The sequence below is a fragment of the Lepisosteus oculatus genome, chromosome 22 (genome assembly GCF_040954835.1).
Source record: "Lepisosteus oculatus isolate fLepOcu1 chromosome 22, fLepOcu1.hap2, whole genome shotgun sequence".
Classification (NCBI taxonomy): domain Eukaryota; kingdom Metazoa; phylum Chordata; class Actinopteri; order Semionotiformes; family Lepisosteidae; genus Lepisosteus; species Lepisosteus oculatus.
Window position 1 is genome coordinate 6,163,565 of NC_090717.1, and position 13,322 is coordinate 6,176,886.

General features: G+C 42.7%; 1 protein-coding gene across 5 annotated transcripts in view; it reads left to right on the top strand.

The window, feature by feature from the left end:
* ssh1a (slingshot protein phosphatase 1a) overlaps positions 1-11,592 on the top strand; it is a 36,257-nt gene extending 24,665 nt beyond the window's left edge. For 4 of the 5 annotated variants that reach the window (XM_015366324.2, XM_069182007.1, XM_015366328.2 and 1 more), the window contains 7 exons: positions 30-123; positions 906-1,034; positions 1,991-2,037; positions 2,554-2,700; positions 3,162-3,362; positions 4,576-5,302; positions 5,576-11,592. In XM_015366324.2, the coding sequence (XP_015221810.1) occupies positions 30-123; positions 906-1,034; positions 1,991-2,037; positions 2,554-2,700; positions 3,162-3,362; positions 4,576-5,302; positions 5,576-6,763 (2,533 nt within the window). In that variant the 3' untranslated portion in view covers positions 6,764-11,592. The remainder of the gene's footprint in view (positions 1-29; positions 124-905; positions 1,035-1,990; positions 2,038-2,553; positions 2,701-3,161; positions 3,363-4,575; positions 5,303-5,575) is intronic. The other variant, XM_015366329.2, reaches the window with a different exon arrangement.
* The last annotated feature ends 1,730 nt before the right edge of the window (positions 11,593-13,322 follow it).

The window sequence follows — 13,322 nt, forward strand, 5'->3', positions numbered from 1 at the left end:
CATGCTGTTCTATTTTCCTTTTGTTTTAGGCCTACAGAGAGGGAGCGAACAGAGTGCCTTATTAAAGCCAAGCTCAGGAGCATAATGATGTTCCAAGATTTGGAGAATGTTACTTCCAAGGAGGTGTGTGTTGATTTGGCAAAAAAAAGCTTAAACCATGCCAGTGTGTTTTCCCATTTGTCATTCCTTTGCATTGCTTATCAGCATTTAGGGATTGAGTAGAAGTCCATGCAATCATTATATCCTGCTCTGCTGATCAAACACGTTAAGAATTATGATACACTCTTTGTTTTAAGAGGCAAGTCTCTGAGTGACTAATTTCTTCTGATTTGTCTTTTCTTCATTTGAAAAGATCATAGATTATATGGCAGTGATATGCATGTCCTGAGGACTTTGTCCTCTACGGTATACAGGTGTCCATCTTCCACATCGACTATGTCATAGTGCTCCAGGGTTTCTTGGTTGGTGAATCCTGCACCCTGTTTGTAAGAGAAAACTGCAAGCACGTTAAAATTCCCACTTGTACATGACGGATAATACTAAGACATGTGACTCTTGTGCAGGTAACCTTTAAAATGAAGACTTCTAATTATATTTATTTTGACTTTCATTTTATATGAGAATACCAGTATGTCATGAAGTAGCACTTTGGGGGTATAATTACATTTGAAGCACACACATATAGCTTTAGAATGTTGCACGGTGCAATTGCTAACATTGTTAAACAGCCATACTGTATGTTTATTTCTCCATCTCCAAAGATTTGCAGCAATAACTAATGAAACCAAAGTCTTTTAATTTGCAATTAATAAGTATAGAAGAGGAACCACGTGTATGAGCTACCTGTTCATCTCATACTTAGATTGTTTTGTAAAAATTTTGTTTTGTTTTCCAATTTCTTACAGATTCGAAATGAGCTGGAGCAGCACATGAACTGCAATCTAAAGGAGTACAAAGAGTTCATTGATAATGAGATGCTGCTCATCCTTGGGCAAATGGACAAAGCCACGCTCATTTTCGACCATCTCTATCTGGTACGATCAGGATCGAATTCGTTACTGTAACACTTTCTGTCGGGCAGTAGAATTCAAACTGTATCATGACTGTACAGTGATTAAGGCTCTGACCTCCTGACAAGAGGTTCAACTAATGTATCATTTAGAAAGGGATCATACCTGGATTGACCCAGCATATCCAACTCGGTAAATTACCAAGATTAATATTTTGATTATGGAATCTTTGTAAGATGCTTTCGATACTCATAGTACAGCTTCTCATCATTCAGTTTTGCTTGTTTGAGGAAAAATTAAAAATGGTATACATGGACACAAACTTTTTTTGTATGGAGACCATATATTGAGATCTATTACCATGGAATTACTGAACATTTGTGCATTCAAATATTAATTTTACAATTATAGTAGCTGATGGAAGTGCTCCATACTGTTTACACCTACATTTACTTTAAAACTGTAGCCTTCCACTCTAAAGAACAGTGGAAGGTGTGAAGATAATCTTGCTTTAGATGTAAGGTACTTGTCATTAACTGTTCAATGCCTTACCTTACTAAGGCACAGATGAAATTCAATGGCAACTGTAACTTAATACAGATAAGGTGCATGTTTTACTGGGGTATTTCCTAATTAGTAGCTTCACCTGTATTCTGGAATGTCTGAAGTGTTCTCTAATTGAATTTTAAGAAAATTAAGCAAATAAATAAATAAATGGAAGAAGGCATTCCTGTCATTAGCCAACCTTAAGGCTGACCACACAGGTAGCTTCAGTGGTGTTTCCATGGGAACCAGCCTCAACATTATGGCTGGAGCTGGGAGGAAGAGCCACTCTTGGAGACGAGGGCTCTTGTCTCTTGCGTGAAGAAGAGGTTCGGTTGGCAGGAGGGCTCTGGAGAGGAAGGAGTGTGCGTGCCATCTGCACAGTGCACTGATGACTGGGGAAATCCTGGCTCAACCCTACTGCTTTTCTGTTGCAGGGCTCAGAGTGGAATGCCTCCAACCTAGAAGAACTGCAGGACTCCGGGTAACTTGAGTTTGAACTTTGTTCCTCATGCTGCCTTATCTCTTCTGCGCTACAGATGTGCTCAGTGCACCTCTGCAATGATCTAGGTGGAAGACCGAGCTACTCTGTAGTAGCTATTTATAATATGTTAAAGCTATCAAACCTATTTTGTATGTTCTCTGATGCTACTGCTAGGTGTCAGTAGTGGCAGTTTTTTTCTTAAAGCCTTGTTTTGAAACATCTGAAGTTGCCAGGTTTTATTCCATGAACAGAATGCACAATGCTCCTGGGAGCCAGGGGAATTAAGTTTGTGTTAAAAACAAAATAAAATAACTTTTCTCTTTAACATGTGAAATAATGCAAAGCTGTACAGTTCATAAGTCAGTCTAAGAGTTGTTTAAGTGACCTCACAAGTGTAAGTAATTCCAGATTGTGTTTGTTAATAATCTCTATAACAATGAATATTAGCCTAAATAAATTCTGGAGAAATATCACAATTTCCATGCACGCCATGACTATAAATGTGTTCTGTTTCAGTGTTGGCTACATCTTGAACGTGACCAGAGAAATTGACAACTTTTTCCCAGGCATGTTTTCCTATCACAATATACGGGTTTATGATGATGAAGCCACAGATCTCCTGGCTCATTGGAATGACACGTACAACTTCATAGTTAAAGCTAAGTAAGTTCACAGGTTGCGTTTTAATGAGTGGACCACTGATTTTATGATGCTTAGAACTGTATTAGCTAGTAGATGGACCAAACTGTAGGGGGAATCAACTGAACTGTGGCGACGAGAACTACTTAGAGGAGTGCAGGGTCAAAGACGAGAGTTGGCTAGCCAAATAGAAATGTGCTGAAGTATGGTTGAATTGCTTGCAATGGCCCTGGCTTGAATGAGCCTGTTCCTTTACTGGTTGAGCCTCTTGGGCACTTGTACATTAACCTTCAGGGTTCTGATAAGGCTTGTGACTTACAAGATCGGCATACCTCTCAGATTTCCGATATGTGCAGCTACAATCCTGTCCCCTTTTATCAAACAGTAGAACAGGCTGTTGAAATGTATCCAGAAATTCATAGAGAAGCAGGAAAAACCGAGAACTGGGCCTGAAAAAGAAAATATTCCCCCCCCCCCCCTCACAGGAAGAACCACTCCAAGTGTCTGGTACACTGCAAGATGGGTGTCAGCAGGTCTGCATCCACCGTCATCGCCTACGCAATGAAGGAGTACGGCTGGTCGTTGGAGAAGGCTTACAATTATGTCAAACAGAAGCGAAGCATCACGCGCCCCAACGCCGGGTTCATGAGGCAGCTGGGAGAGTACGAAGGAATCCTCGATGCCAGGTAGGCGCCGCCTGTGCCTCCGTTTCTCGTGTTGGACATGGAGGCGTTTAGCTCACCTGTCCGCCGGCATGACCTCAGAAATCAATTGGCACGCTGCGATGCGTCTCTGCTGTCGGGCCTGCGACGAAGTTTGAGATTTTCTTCAACCCTTGGACACGCAAAAGAAAGAGACTCCCAACGTGTGATGACGCCAAGTCCCAGCTGAATTGTGAATTGAGCATTTTTTCTTCCTGTGGTTGGGTTTCACACTGTTGTAATCTCTAAATGTGCATGGTCCTCAATTTAACTCGGAATTAATATTTATTTCCTCTGTCACTATGAAGAACTGTATGTGTTTATAATCTAGAATTAGTGCAGAAATGTATACATAACTCTCTACTTCAGTGTAATATTTTACTGGGTATAGGTGGAATCAGAAGATATATTTATTAGTTTTGCATCACTGTGCACAATATTCTGTAGTTCTAATGAACAGTAGATAGACATCTTCTTTCTGTTTTTATTTATCACTTACTGTATATTTCCTACAGAGGAGCTAAGTATAAATAACTCCCAAAAACATTAGCATTAGTAATTATTTTTATGGATTTGTTTAAATTTTAAAATAACTTTGGCATGTTATTGAGAAATTTAGGAATCTAAAGATTTTAAAAACATCAGTTTTGGTCCTAGGTTCCTTAAGGATTCAAAGTATCGGACTCCCTTCCCAATAATTTTGTTCATAGGGTTGTTGATTTTAGAGACCTTTGATTGCCTACAGGGAATAGGTTTGTAACGCTTATAGCTTTTCTGTTGTCAGGCGCAGTCTTAAGACAAAGTTTCTTCGGCATTTGTGCGCGTCTGCATACGAGTAAGGGGCATTACAAAGATCCCGTATCTAAAAATAGGTTTGATTGTGAAATATCTAAAAATCACTATTAATAAAAGAGCATAGGGGGCAATGAAGACTGTATACATATCTCTGTATGTATACAAAAGACTGTGCATATACCTCTGTTCCATGTAAGTATGTAACACTGCAGGGAGATGGAGAGATCCAGATGAACAAAGGCCAATCCGATCTGGCCTTTAAGGGATATCAGTCGTCACGTGCAGCAAGATCAGGGTTATTAGTTTAGCCGCTGTTTCACGCTGGTATCGTAATGATAAGCTCTGCTTGGAGTCGATAGTGGTCAACTCTCCCGGGTCTGTCTTTGCCCCCGTGTCCTCACAGCAAGCAGCGGCACAACAAGCTTTGGCGCCCAGACTCGGACAGCGAGCTCCCCGACGGCCAGCAGCCCCCCGCCCAGTGCGGCAGCGCGGACGGTCCCGGGGAGCTCACGCCCGAGCCCGCCGAGGCCTGGGGGGGCCAGGAGGCCAGACCCTCGCCCTGCAGGGCCATCGGAGTGGAGGTGGACCCCGCCGACCCCCCCAATTACAACTACTACTTCAGGAGGCTGTCGGACTCGGCCCTGGACAGCGACCCCTGCACGCCGGTGCGGGCCCCGCCCGTGCTGGACATGGAGCGCGTGTTCATCGAGATCGAGGACGTGGAGCGGGACGCCCTGCTGGACGACGAGGGCTTCGAGACCAGGGAGTGCCCCCTGCCCCACTTTGCCATGCCTGGGGAGGGCACCGCCGCACAGACCTGCTGCCGCCTGGAGCCCCTGGAGGCTGACATCCGCATGAAGCTGGAGTTCGGCACGGTGGAGGAGGAGGACGAGGAGGAGGAGGAGGAGCAGGAGGAAGCTGACATGGTGCCCCTGACCGCCCCGGGGGTGGGAGGGGGAGGGGGAGGGGGCGGCGGGGGGAGCGAAGGCATGCTTGAGGAAGAGAAGGAAGAAGGCGGGCCGCTTCCCTGCTCCTCCTCCCTGGCAAACAGGAACAGGCTCAACAATGAGAATGCCAACAACAACAACAGCCTCAGCAGCAGCAAAAGGAGTTGCCCACCTGGGTTTGATGTGAGTATGGCCTTTTCTTACTTTCTCTGTTGGCCTAGAGGGAAGGTGTTCAACTGAACTGCATAGTAACTCATGGATGATCAGTAGAAGATGTGCATCTAAACCGTTTGATCAGACCTTCTTTGCACATAGTGTTACTAAATTGTGACAGTACCTGGCAGCTGTGTTGTGGCTTTTTATTAAAAACATGTATAGAAAAATCAAAAAACATTCTTCTCTGCAACTCTTGACCACACATTTCTTCTTTCCTCCTTTTTTGTCCTTCTATTTTAGGACAGTGCTAACACCAGGAACACATACAAAATCAAGCCTCCGTACCAGGCCTGTACAGACTGCATGCATTCCCCAAAAAGCCAGCTCTGTGAGCCCATGGTTGTGGAGCGTGCCCATCGCCTTAACCCTGCGCAAATGTGTAGCATCACAAACATCTGCGTGCAGAACTCTGGCTCCGCGTTAGCCGAACACGCCACCATTTCCAACATGTCACCTTTGTCCGGGCTGTGCAGGGCCACCAGTAGACGCTGTTCACCGAGTAACTGTGCCAACAGCGGTATTTCGGCATCGGCAGCACATATGGAAGCCTATCGCCATCAACAGGTTTCGCCGATGAACTGCGACGAGCTGCCCCGAGACCAGCACAGGGAGTTCGAGGCCGAGTCCATGAATGATTTGTCTGAAGTAGAGCACAGAAAGGGTTCTGGAAAAACTGCTAAAGATTTAAGTCTGCTAAAGCTCAGTCTAGAGGCGGAGAGACCCATAGTGCCCAGTTATGTGATGCAGCATCAGGAGTCCATAATGCAGCTCCAGAAGGCGGGGTTGGTCCGCAAGCACACAAAGGAGCTGGAAAAGCTGTCAAGTCTCTCCTTGGAGTCCCCCAAACCATGCAGCCAACTTCCAGAGCAAATGGACACCTGTTCTGAGGAGCCGGATGGGATAGAGACAGTGGAGGACATGGAGATCGACTCCCATACTTTACCGGAGGCCTGCCACAAAACATCCACGCCATGTGTTGGCCGTCTCGAGGGCACGGAATCTCTGCCAAATGACATCCTGAAGACGGTGGGTGGGCTGACTCCCGTCTCCTCCCCACACGGCTCCACGCTGACGCGCAGCTCCAGCACCGAGAGCCTGCACAGCGTGAGAGGGAAGCCTGGCCTGGTCAAGCAACGCACCCAGGAGATCGAGACCAGGCTCCGTCTGGCTGGGCTGACCGTGTCTTCCAAGCTGAAGAGGTCCAACTCCCTGGCCAAGCTGGGCAGCCTCACCTTCTCTTCTGAGGATCTGTCTTCCGCCTGCTCCTCATCAGACACCAACACCATCTTGTTCTCCACGTCTGCTGAAGCCAGTAACGCCGAGAGCTGGTTGGTACCAGGCTCCCACCCAGTCAAAGCCACGCTGATCCAAGGAAGCTGGACAAAACCGCTGATTGGGAGCAGTCCTGGATGTCCTCCTCAGAGTTGATCTCTTTCAGCTTAGATGTTCATCGGGAGTGATGGCACTCCTGCCTTGCTTGTCATTAGTAAGAAAAGGCATTTGTTGAGTGAGACCGAGCATGCAAAATTATAAAAATTTTAAGAAAACGTGTAATATATATACATATTATATATATATTAATATAATTCCACATCATATTTTTAAAAATCCAAATATTGCTGATAGGTGGTTTCTGGTATCAGGCTTTTCCCGCATGGAGCGCTATGAATGTGTGCAAGTGAACCTCAGCAGGACTGTGCTTTGCCATTCTCTGTAGGGTGCCATGAGACCAGCAATAGGATTTGCAGTCCAGGTTCTTTCTTCCTGTTCTTGCCGTCTTGCCAGTTCTGAATTTCAAAAATTAGATAAGACTTTTAGCATATTCTCTGGGTTCAATATTTTAGCCATTTTAAAAAGAAGGAAAGAAAAGGCTTTCTAGTAAAACAGTCTTCAAATAAGAAGAACGTTTAAAGAATGCTTCTTCGTTCTGGCTGTTTTTTCTAGTGGTACTCAGCATTTTAGGAGTTAGGGTTCCATGTAATGACTTGGACTACGTTTGCTTTCTGGTTTATAATATGCGCTACACAGCATAGGCTTTCCCCACTGGTAATGTGGAGGAGAAAGAACTGTCTCTTAATCAGCAGAAGCTCTCTTTTAATCTTAGTGCCAGGGGTACCAGGTTGTAAAAATGAGTCCTGGTCTCTTTCACCACTTTGTAAACCACCTACTTTATTCCTGTGGGATTTATCATAAGGGTTGAACGTCATCAGAGCCAATCATCAGTGCAAGTTTTTTTTGGACTGCCAAATTCAGAAACTGACTCAACAGGGTGCGTTAAATAGGATACAGACATCATATCAATATCTCCTATTAAAGAAGAAAGAAACTACTAGTGAATCTCATCATATATTTAGGTTCCTGAAAGATGCAAATGAGAGAAGGTTATTGGGCACCATGTTTTGCTTACTTAATTTCATAAAGCAATAACTATATAGGTTGCCCACTTGTTAGCATGGCCATGAAGATGTAGTGTCCACCCAAGCCATACAACTCAAACTATTTCCTTACAGCTGACAATAGGATATTAGGGCCAAGAAACAAGGAAATACTGTTCTAGATTTTAAAATCCTGCAGCCATTTGAAACAGACATTTTTCTTTCCCTGCCTAAAAAGTTTTTCTGGATGAACCAATGCCTTTTTGAAACTCTGGTTGGTCCTCAGTGTCCGATTTTGAGGTAGGCAGTGTTCATGAAGACTGGTGGTTCAGAACAGAAGCCCTTTCTCCAAGGCTAGAGTCAGGTGCAGAGCAATCTTGCAGTGTAGTGCCCTGTTTCTCTGCAGCTTTAAGGACATAATCTTTTTTTCATTTTTCCGTTTGTTTTGTTTCAAAATTCTAGGACCATTCTACCTCCAATATTTCAGAATAGGATAAATGTTTGGGTGTTGTAGTTTTTCCTGGGCACGTGACTACAAAACGGAATCACAGTTTGTGTTAACCAGCAATTTAGAAATAAGGTCTGTGAAAATGTTGTTCATCCACATTCAAGACCAGTTTAAGAAAAACGTTTTTTAGAGTTGTTGATCACTTTACAGAATGTCTTTCTCTACTACATAGGGTGTCAGATTTTTAATTGTAGATGTTAAGGTTGTAGAGACTATCTTTTTTTAATCTTTCATCTGCTGAAGACTTGGATAAGATGGTACTTGTGACCCATCGTATCAAATAGGTAACAATTCAGAGGGAGACACAAAAATAACATTCTGTCACCAAAAGGCTAATCAGTTTTCTGAAAACGGAGTTCAAATTTATTTTTAAAAGTTTATCATGAGGTTTCATTCAGGGTTTGCTGTGAATACCATCTTATTTTTTAAAACAAACATACAAGTACTAATTTGGGCTTGTGCTGCATAGAACTACAGTGGTGCTCCATCCTGACAGTACTTATCTAAAGAGTAATGTCTAGACCTGGAGCTGAAACACTGAAACAGCTGTGGTTACAATAGACCAGTGTCAGTGAAAGCAGTTATTGAATCCATTGTAGAAAGTTTCTAATCTGTTCTGCAGGTGGCTGATAGTTAACTGGACATTTGACCCTGATGAGGATTATGATACTGTAATCTTATAGGTGTGCTGGCTAATCAAAAGTATTATGATTACATTGTTGATGGGTATTCTTAAAGGATTTTGATCGTCACTGGTTCGTTATGACCTCACTAGTTACAGCTCTTTTACAGCTATTGTACCCTCTGGAGCTGTGCGTTTGGGCAATTTCTACTGTCCTGTACACTGGTTAACAAGATCACTCTTAATTCCAAATACTTTGTAATATAGATTTGAGCTCAAACCATTGCATTACATGAAATGAAATTCCCTCCATAGAGATTTACTTCATCCCATAGCCTTTCTATTGTAGTGGGATGTCCTACTGTACCAATACAAAGGTTAGCCCGTTTGCTGGATTAGTCCGATTTGGCAACTCGGTCTAAGATACATTTTTCCATAGATATTTCATTCAATACTGGTAGATTGTAAAATGCAGCCTTTTTTTTTTTTACTTTAGTTGACTGTCTAAGACACTAACAAAAACCCCATTTCTTATTCTTTCGGAAGAGATTACTGCATTTTTATACTTCACATACATTTTACCTGAATTTGGGCCTTGTGTAGGGAAGGGAGATGTCTATTATTTACATAGTCCAGACTTTCAGGCTTTTTAAAAAGGGTGTACAAATCTAATCTGAACCCGATTCCTAAACCTGGTGACCTTTTCTTTAGCCTGTGAGGTTACATGCTTGGAAATTCTTGAAACTACAGCCCCTGTACTGCACTATAGAGACAAAGTCCTCTTTTGTGTAATTCAGATTGTCGGTTCTCCAAGTCACCCAATGTTTTAATTTATTTATTTATTTTGTATTTATTATGTTTATGTATTGGCACATAATATGCAGATCTGTTCATAGGAATTTTGTATGCAACCTGACGCTATTCTGCCATTGAATTTCTTTTTTTATTTTGTACCATTCACTATGCAGTCAAATCGGTGTATTTCAAGTGTGTCAGTTCTGTGTGTGTGCATGCGAGTAACACAGGCGTTACAAAATTACTGTGAAATATTTAAAAATAGTTTGTGGTCATTAGGAACAATGAAGACTGTATACACTTTTGCATACATACCTCTCTTCCACGTACGTATGTGATATTGCAGGTAGATGAAGAAACCATAAGAAGAGTTACAAATCAACAAATGCCAGTCAGATCTGGGTTTAAGGGATATCAGGAGACAAATGTGCAGTGAGATCAGGGTTATTAGTTTCTACACTGTTTCTAGCAGTTCTTTACAAAGCTTGCAATGTGTGTGTCTGTATATATATATAGGCCTATATATTTTATTCCTACATCTGTATTATACTGACATTCACATACAGTATGCATGTTTATATATGTACACACACATACCCAAGTATCTTACTTCTGCTTTGTGGTTACAGTTGAGGCTATTGTGGTTGTCATCCTGACTCTGTATTTAACAGTGTGGTCATCTGTACTGTAGACACTACTTATATTTCCGAACCCATGTCACTGACGTGCAGGGTTAGAGGTGTGATCATTTCTGCAGCGGATCTGGCTTCTCTCTCAAACTAAATTATCCAATACCAACCTCTCTGCCCTAATCCCCTCCTGCTGCCTCGCCAGTCACAGCAGGGTTCGGTTCATGCCACTGGTGTGTGTGTGCGTGCTTTTGGTTGCCAATGAGCGCGATCCCAGGTACTGCAACGCGAAACGATGCCAACACGTTTGAAGTGTGCTCTGGAAAATGGAAGTCTGCCCCTTTGCCATTCATTTCAGTGCAGCTGCTGTGCCCTGCTCTGTGTTTTTGCATGACCAGTGCTGCTGCTTTGTGTTCCATTGTTACTGCTTTTATTCGTCTATTTTTTTCTTATATTTACACATAAGTGCCTTAACTCATGATACGATAGGCGTTGTGCTATGTGTGTATGTGTATGCTGTTGTGTCGTACTGTTGGCTGTCAAGGAGGATCTCGGGGAGGGTGTCTGGAAACGGACACCCCCTCCTCCCCAGCGTTATTCCTCAACTAGCTGGGTTCAGTAGTCCTACAGCTGCTGTGGCAACTGGCTGCTTCATTTGTTTTCATTTCAGTTCGCTTCTGGGGTAAGGTAGTGCAGGGCATCATGGGGATATTTTGTTACAGAACTTCACTTGCAATTGTTGCCGGATCCCTTCTTACAATACCCTTAACTTGCTATACTCATTAGCCATAATTACCTTTTTTTTTTGGGGGGGGGGGGGTGTTCAGTCAAAACAGTTTTGGTTTCCTCTGATGTCGGAGGAGGCTGGAGCTCTCTGTGAGGGTTGGAATGCACACCACATGAAAGATACTGAAAGGGTTGGTTTGGGAATGAGGCTCTCAGGACTTGAAACGCCCAGGATATGTCTGTGCACTCCTGATGCTGAAGTCTTAGTGTAGCAAGGACTGTAGTGCAGTCCATATGTGGCCATACCATGTACTGTTTTCATCAACAGATTGCTTGATCAAGATTACTGTGGGTCCTTAGAAGAAGAGAAATGCAAAGGATCACTTCAATAGTGACTTTTTCTGTCTGGATGTTTTACCATTTTTGTTACCATTTTCTTTTTATATTTAAGTATGCAGTAACTTGTTTTTTGTACTGTAAATTTGCTGTAGTTTGAATGCATATTGCACTTTTTTTTACATTTGTTAAAACAATGTACTGTATGTGTTTATTATGGAAATAAATTTTTTTCATTTAGCCAAATTGATTCATTTTCCCTGAAACATTTGTCTTTCGTCTTTTATCAGTCAGGAAAAAAACATGACACGACATCCATTACAGGATAGCCGATCACAAGCACCCACTAGTTATTACTGACCACACTAGTGTACAGTAAATACATCACCAGGGGGTGTTTAACATAAATACTTAATGCATAAGAACTTCATTAGGGTGAAGATCGGGTGCTGTGTAATTATATCTAAAATGTTGAGTGGGTTTTAAGTGTATTTTTTTTTAGGTAGATCTTTACTTCGTCTATGATGACTATGCAGAATATTGGAACAGCACAGCTGAAATGGGGAGGCTGTGTTAGCAAAAAGAAAAGGCAGTGTTGGAACCACTGAGGGTATGGTAACAAACCAATTGCACAAGTGCAATGAGTAGTCTTACAGTTCTTTAAAAGGTAATAGTCCCATTTCACATTTTACTGTACCTTTATAAACAATTCTTTTGGCCCTCTTTTAGCTAAAATGGAGCAGTTTAAAACTGGACTTCCTGGACTCTTAAGAACTGAGGACAGCACTGTTTAGAAATGAAGAAAGAAGCACTTGTCTCACAGCCGAAACACTCTTTTGAATGAACCTTTACCTGTTTCTGTATAGCCTGTGCAAACAGACGCAGCCCAATATGGGAATCTCTTCAATTGTTCAGGAATGTCAAGCAAGGCGTGGTGGGAGTGTTTTTAGAACCAGAGGCTATTAATTACACAAAAGGGTTGTGGGAGAAAAAGCTACACGGGCCATGTTTTCAAAAGCTAATGCCCTGCCCGCTTCAAAAAATCAATCGAATCACTTCTCTGCCTGCAGGTTAAATAACTAAGTTGGGCCGAATGGCTTCTTTACGTGCGATCTCTTATTTTTTTACATATGAAATTTATTAATGATATGCCAGTGTTATGGAGCAACCTGGGGCTTAGGTAAAGCCTCTTCCTTCTCTGCAGTAAATTGGACACACCAGCCTTGGCCAGCGGATTGAACTCCAGGGGAATGGAATTCCACAGGCAGGAAAGGATTCAGGTGATTGGCCCTGTGCTTACCTGGGACATTCCTCAATCAGCAGCAGTCAGGCGGAGAGGGCATGGAGCGGTCTCTAAGGGCAAAAGCATTATTGTAGCGAGTTTTAGCATCAGCATCCACAGCCAGCTGGCAGTTCTAGGTCCATCTGAGGTTTGAGAAGTTGGAGAGATCTAATGCAGACTTGCAAGGATTTTGTTATGGATGGATTCAATAAAGAAAGATGGATCCACAGAGATAATTAAGTAGTGTCTCTAATGTGTACTGTATGCCTGGATTCATTTGAATTCTCTGTAGCCCTTGTAGTGTACCAGATCAGTGGTTCTCAAAGTGTGGTCCGTGGACCACTGGTGGTCCGCGAGCTGATCTAGTAATCTTTCTTAAAGCAAGTCTAAGCAGCTCCATTCTTCACTTGAACTTTTTAAGTAATTAAAATATTTGCAAAATATACAATTTTGTTCGTAACAATATTAGTATTTTTACATCAAATTCAGTATTAATTTTAGTGCATTAATAGGTGATGATTTCTACAGGGCAAGAAGTGGACATAGGCATACTGTAGGTGGTCCACCGCATCTGTGACTTGATGTAAGTGGTCCACGGACCATATTTTATAGTGTTTGTATTTGGGCGCCAGCAGGTCTCAGAAGAGATGTGGAACATGTCTCCCAGTGTAAGGGTGAGCCCAGTTGAGTGTGCCAGGAGGTCCCAGAGTAGGA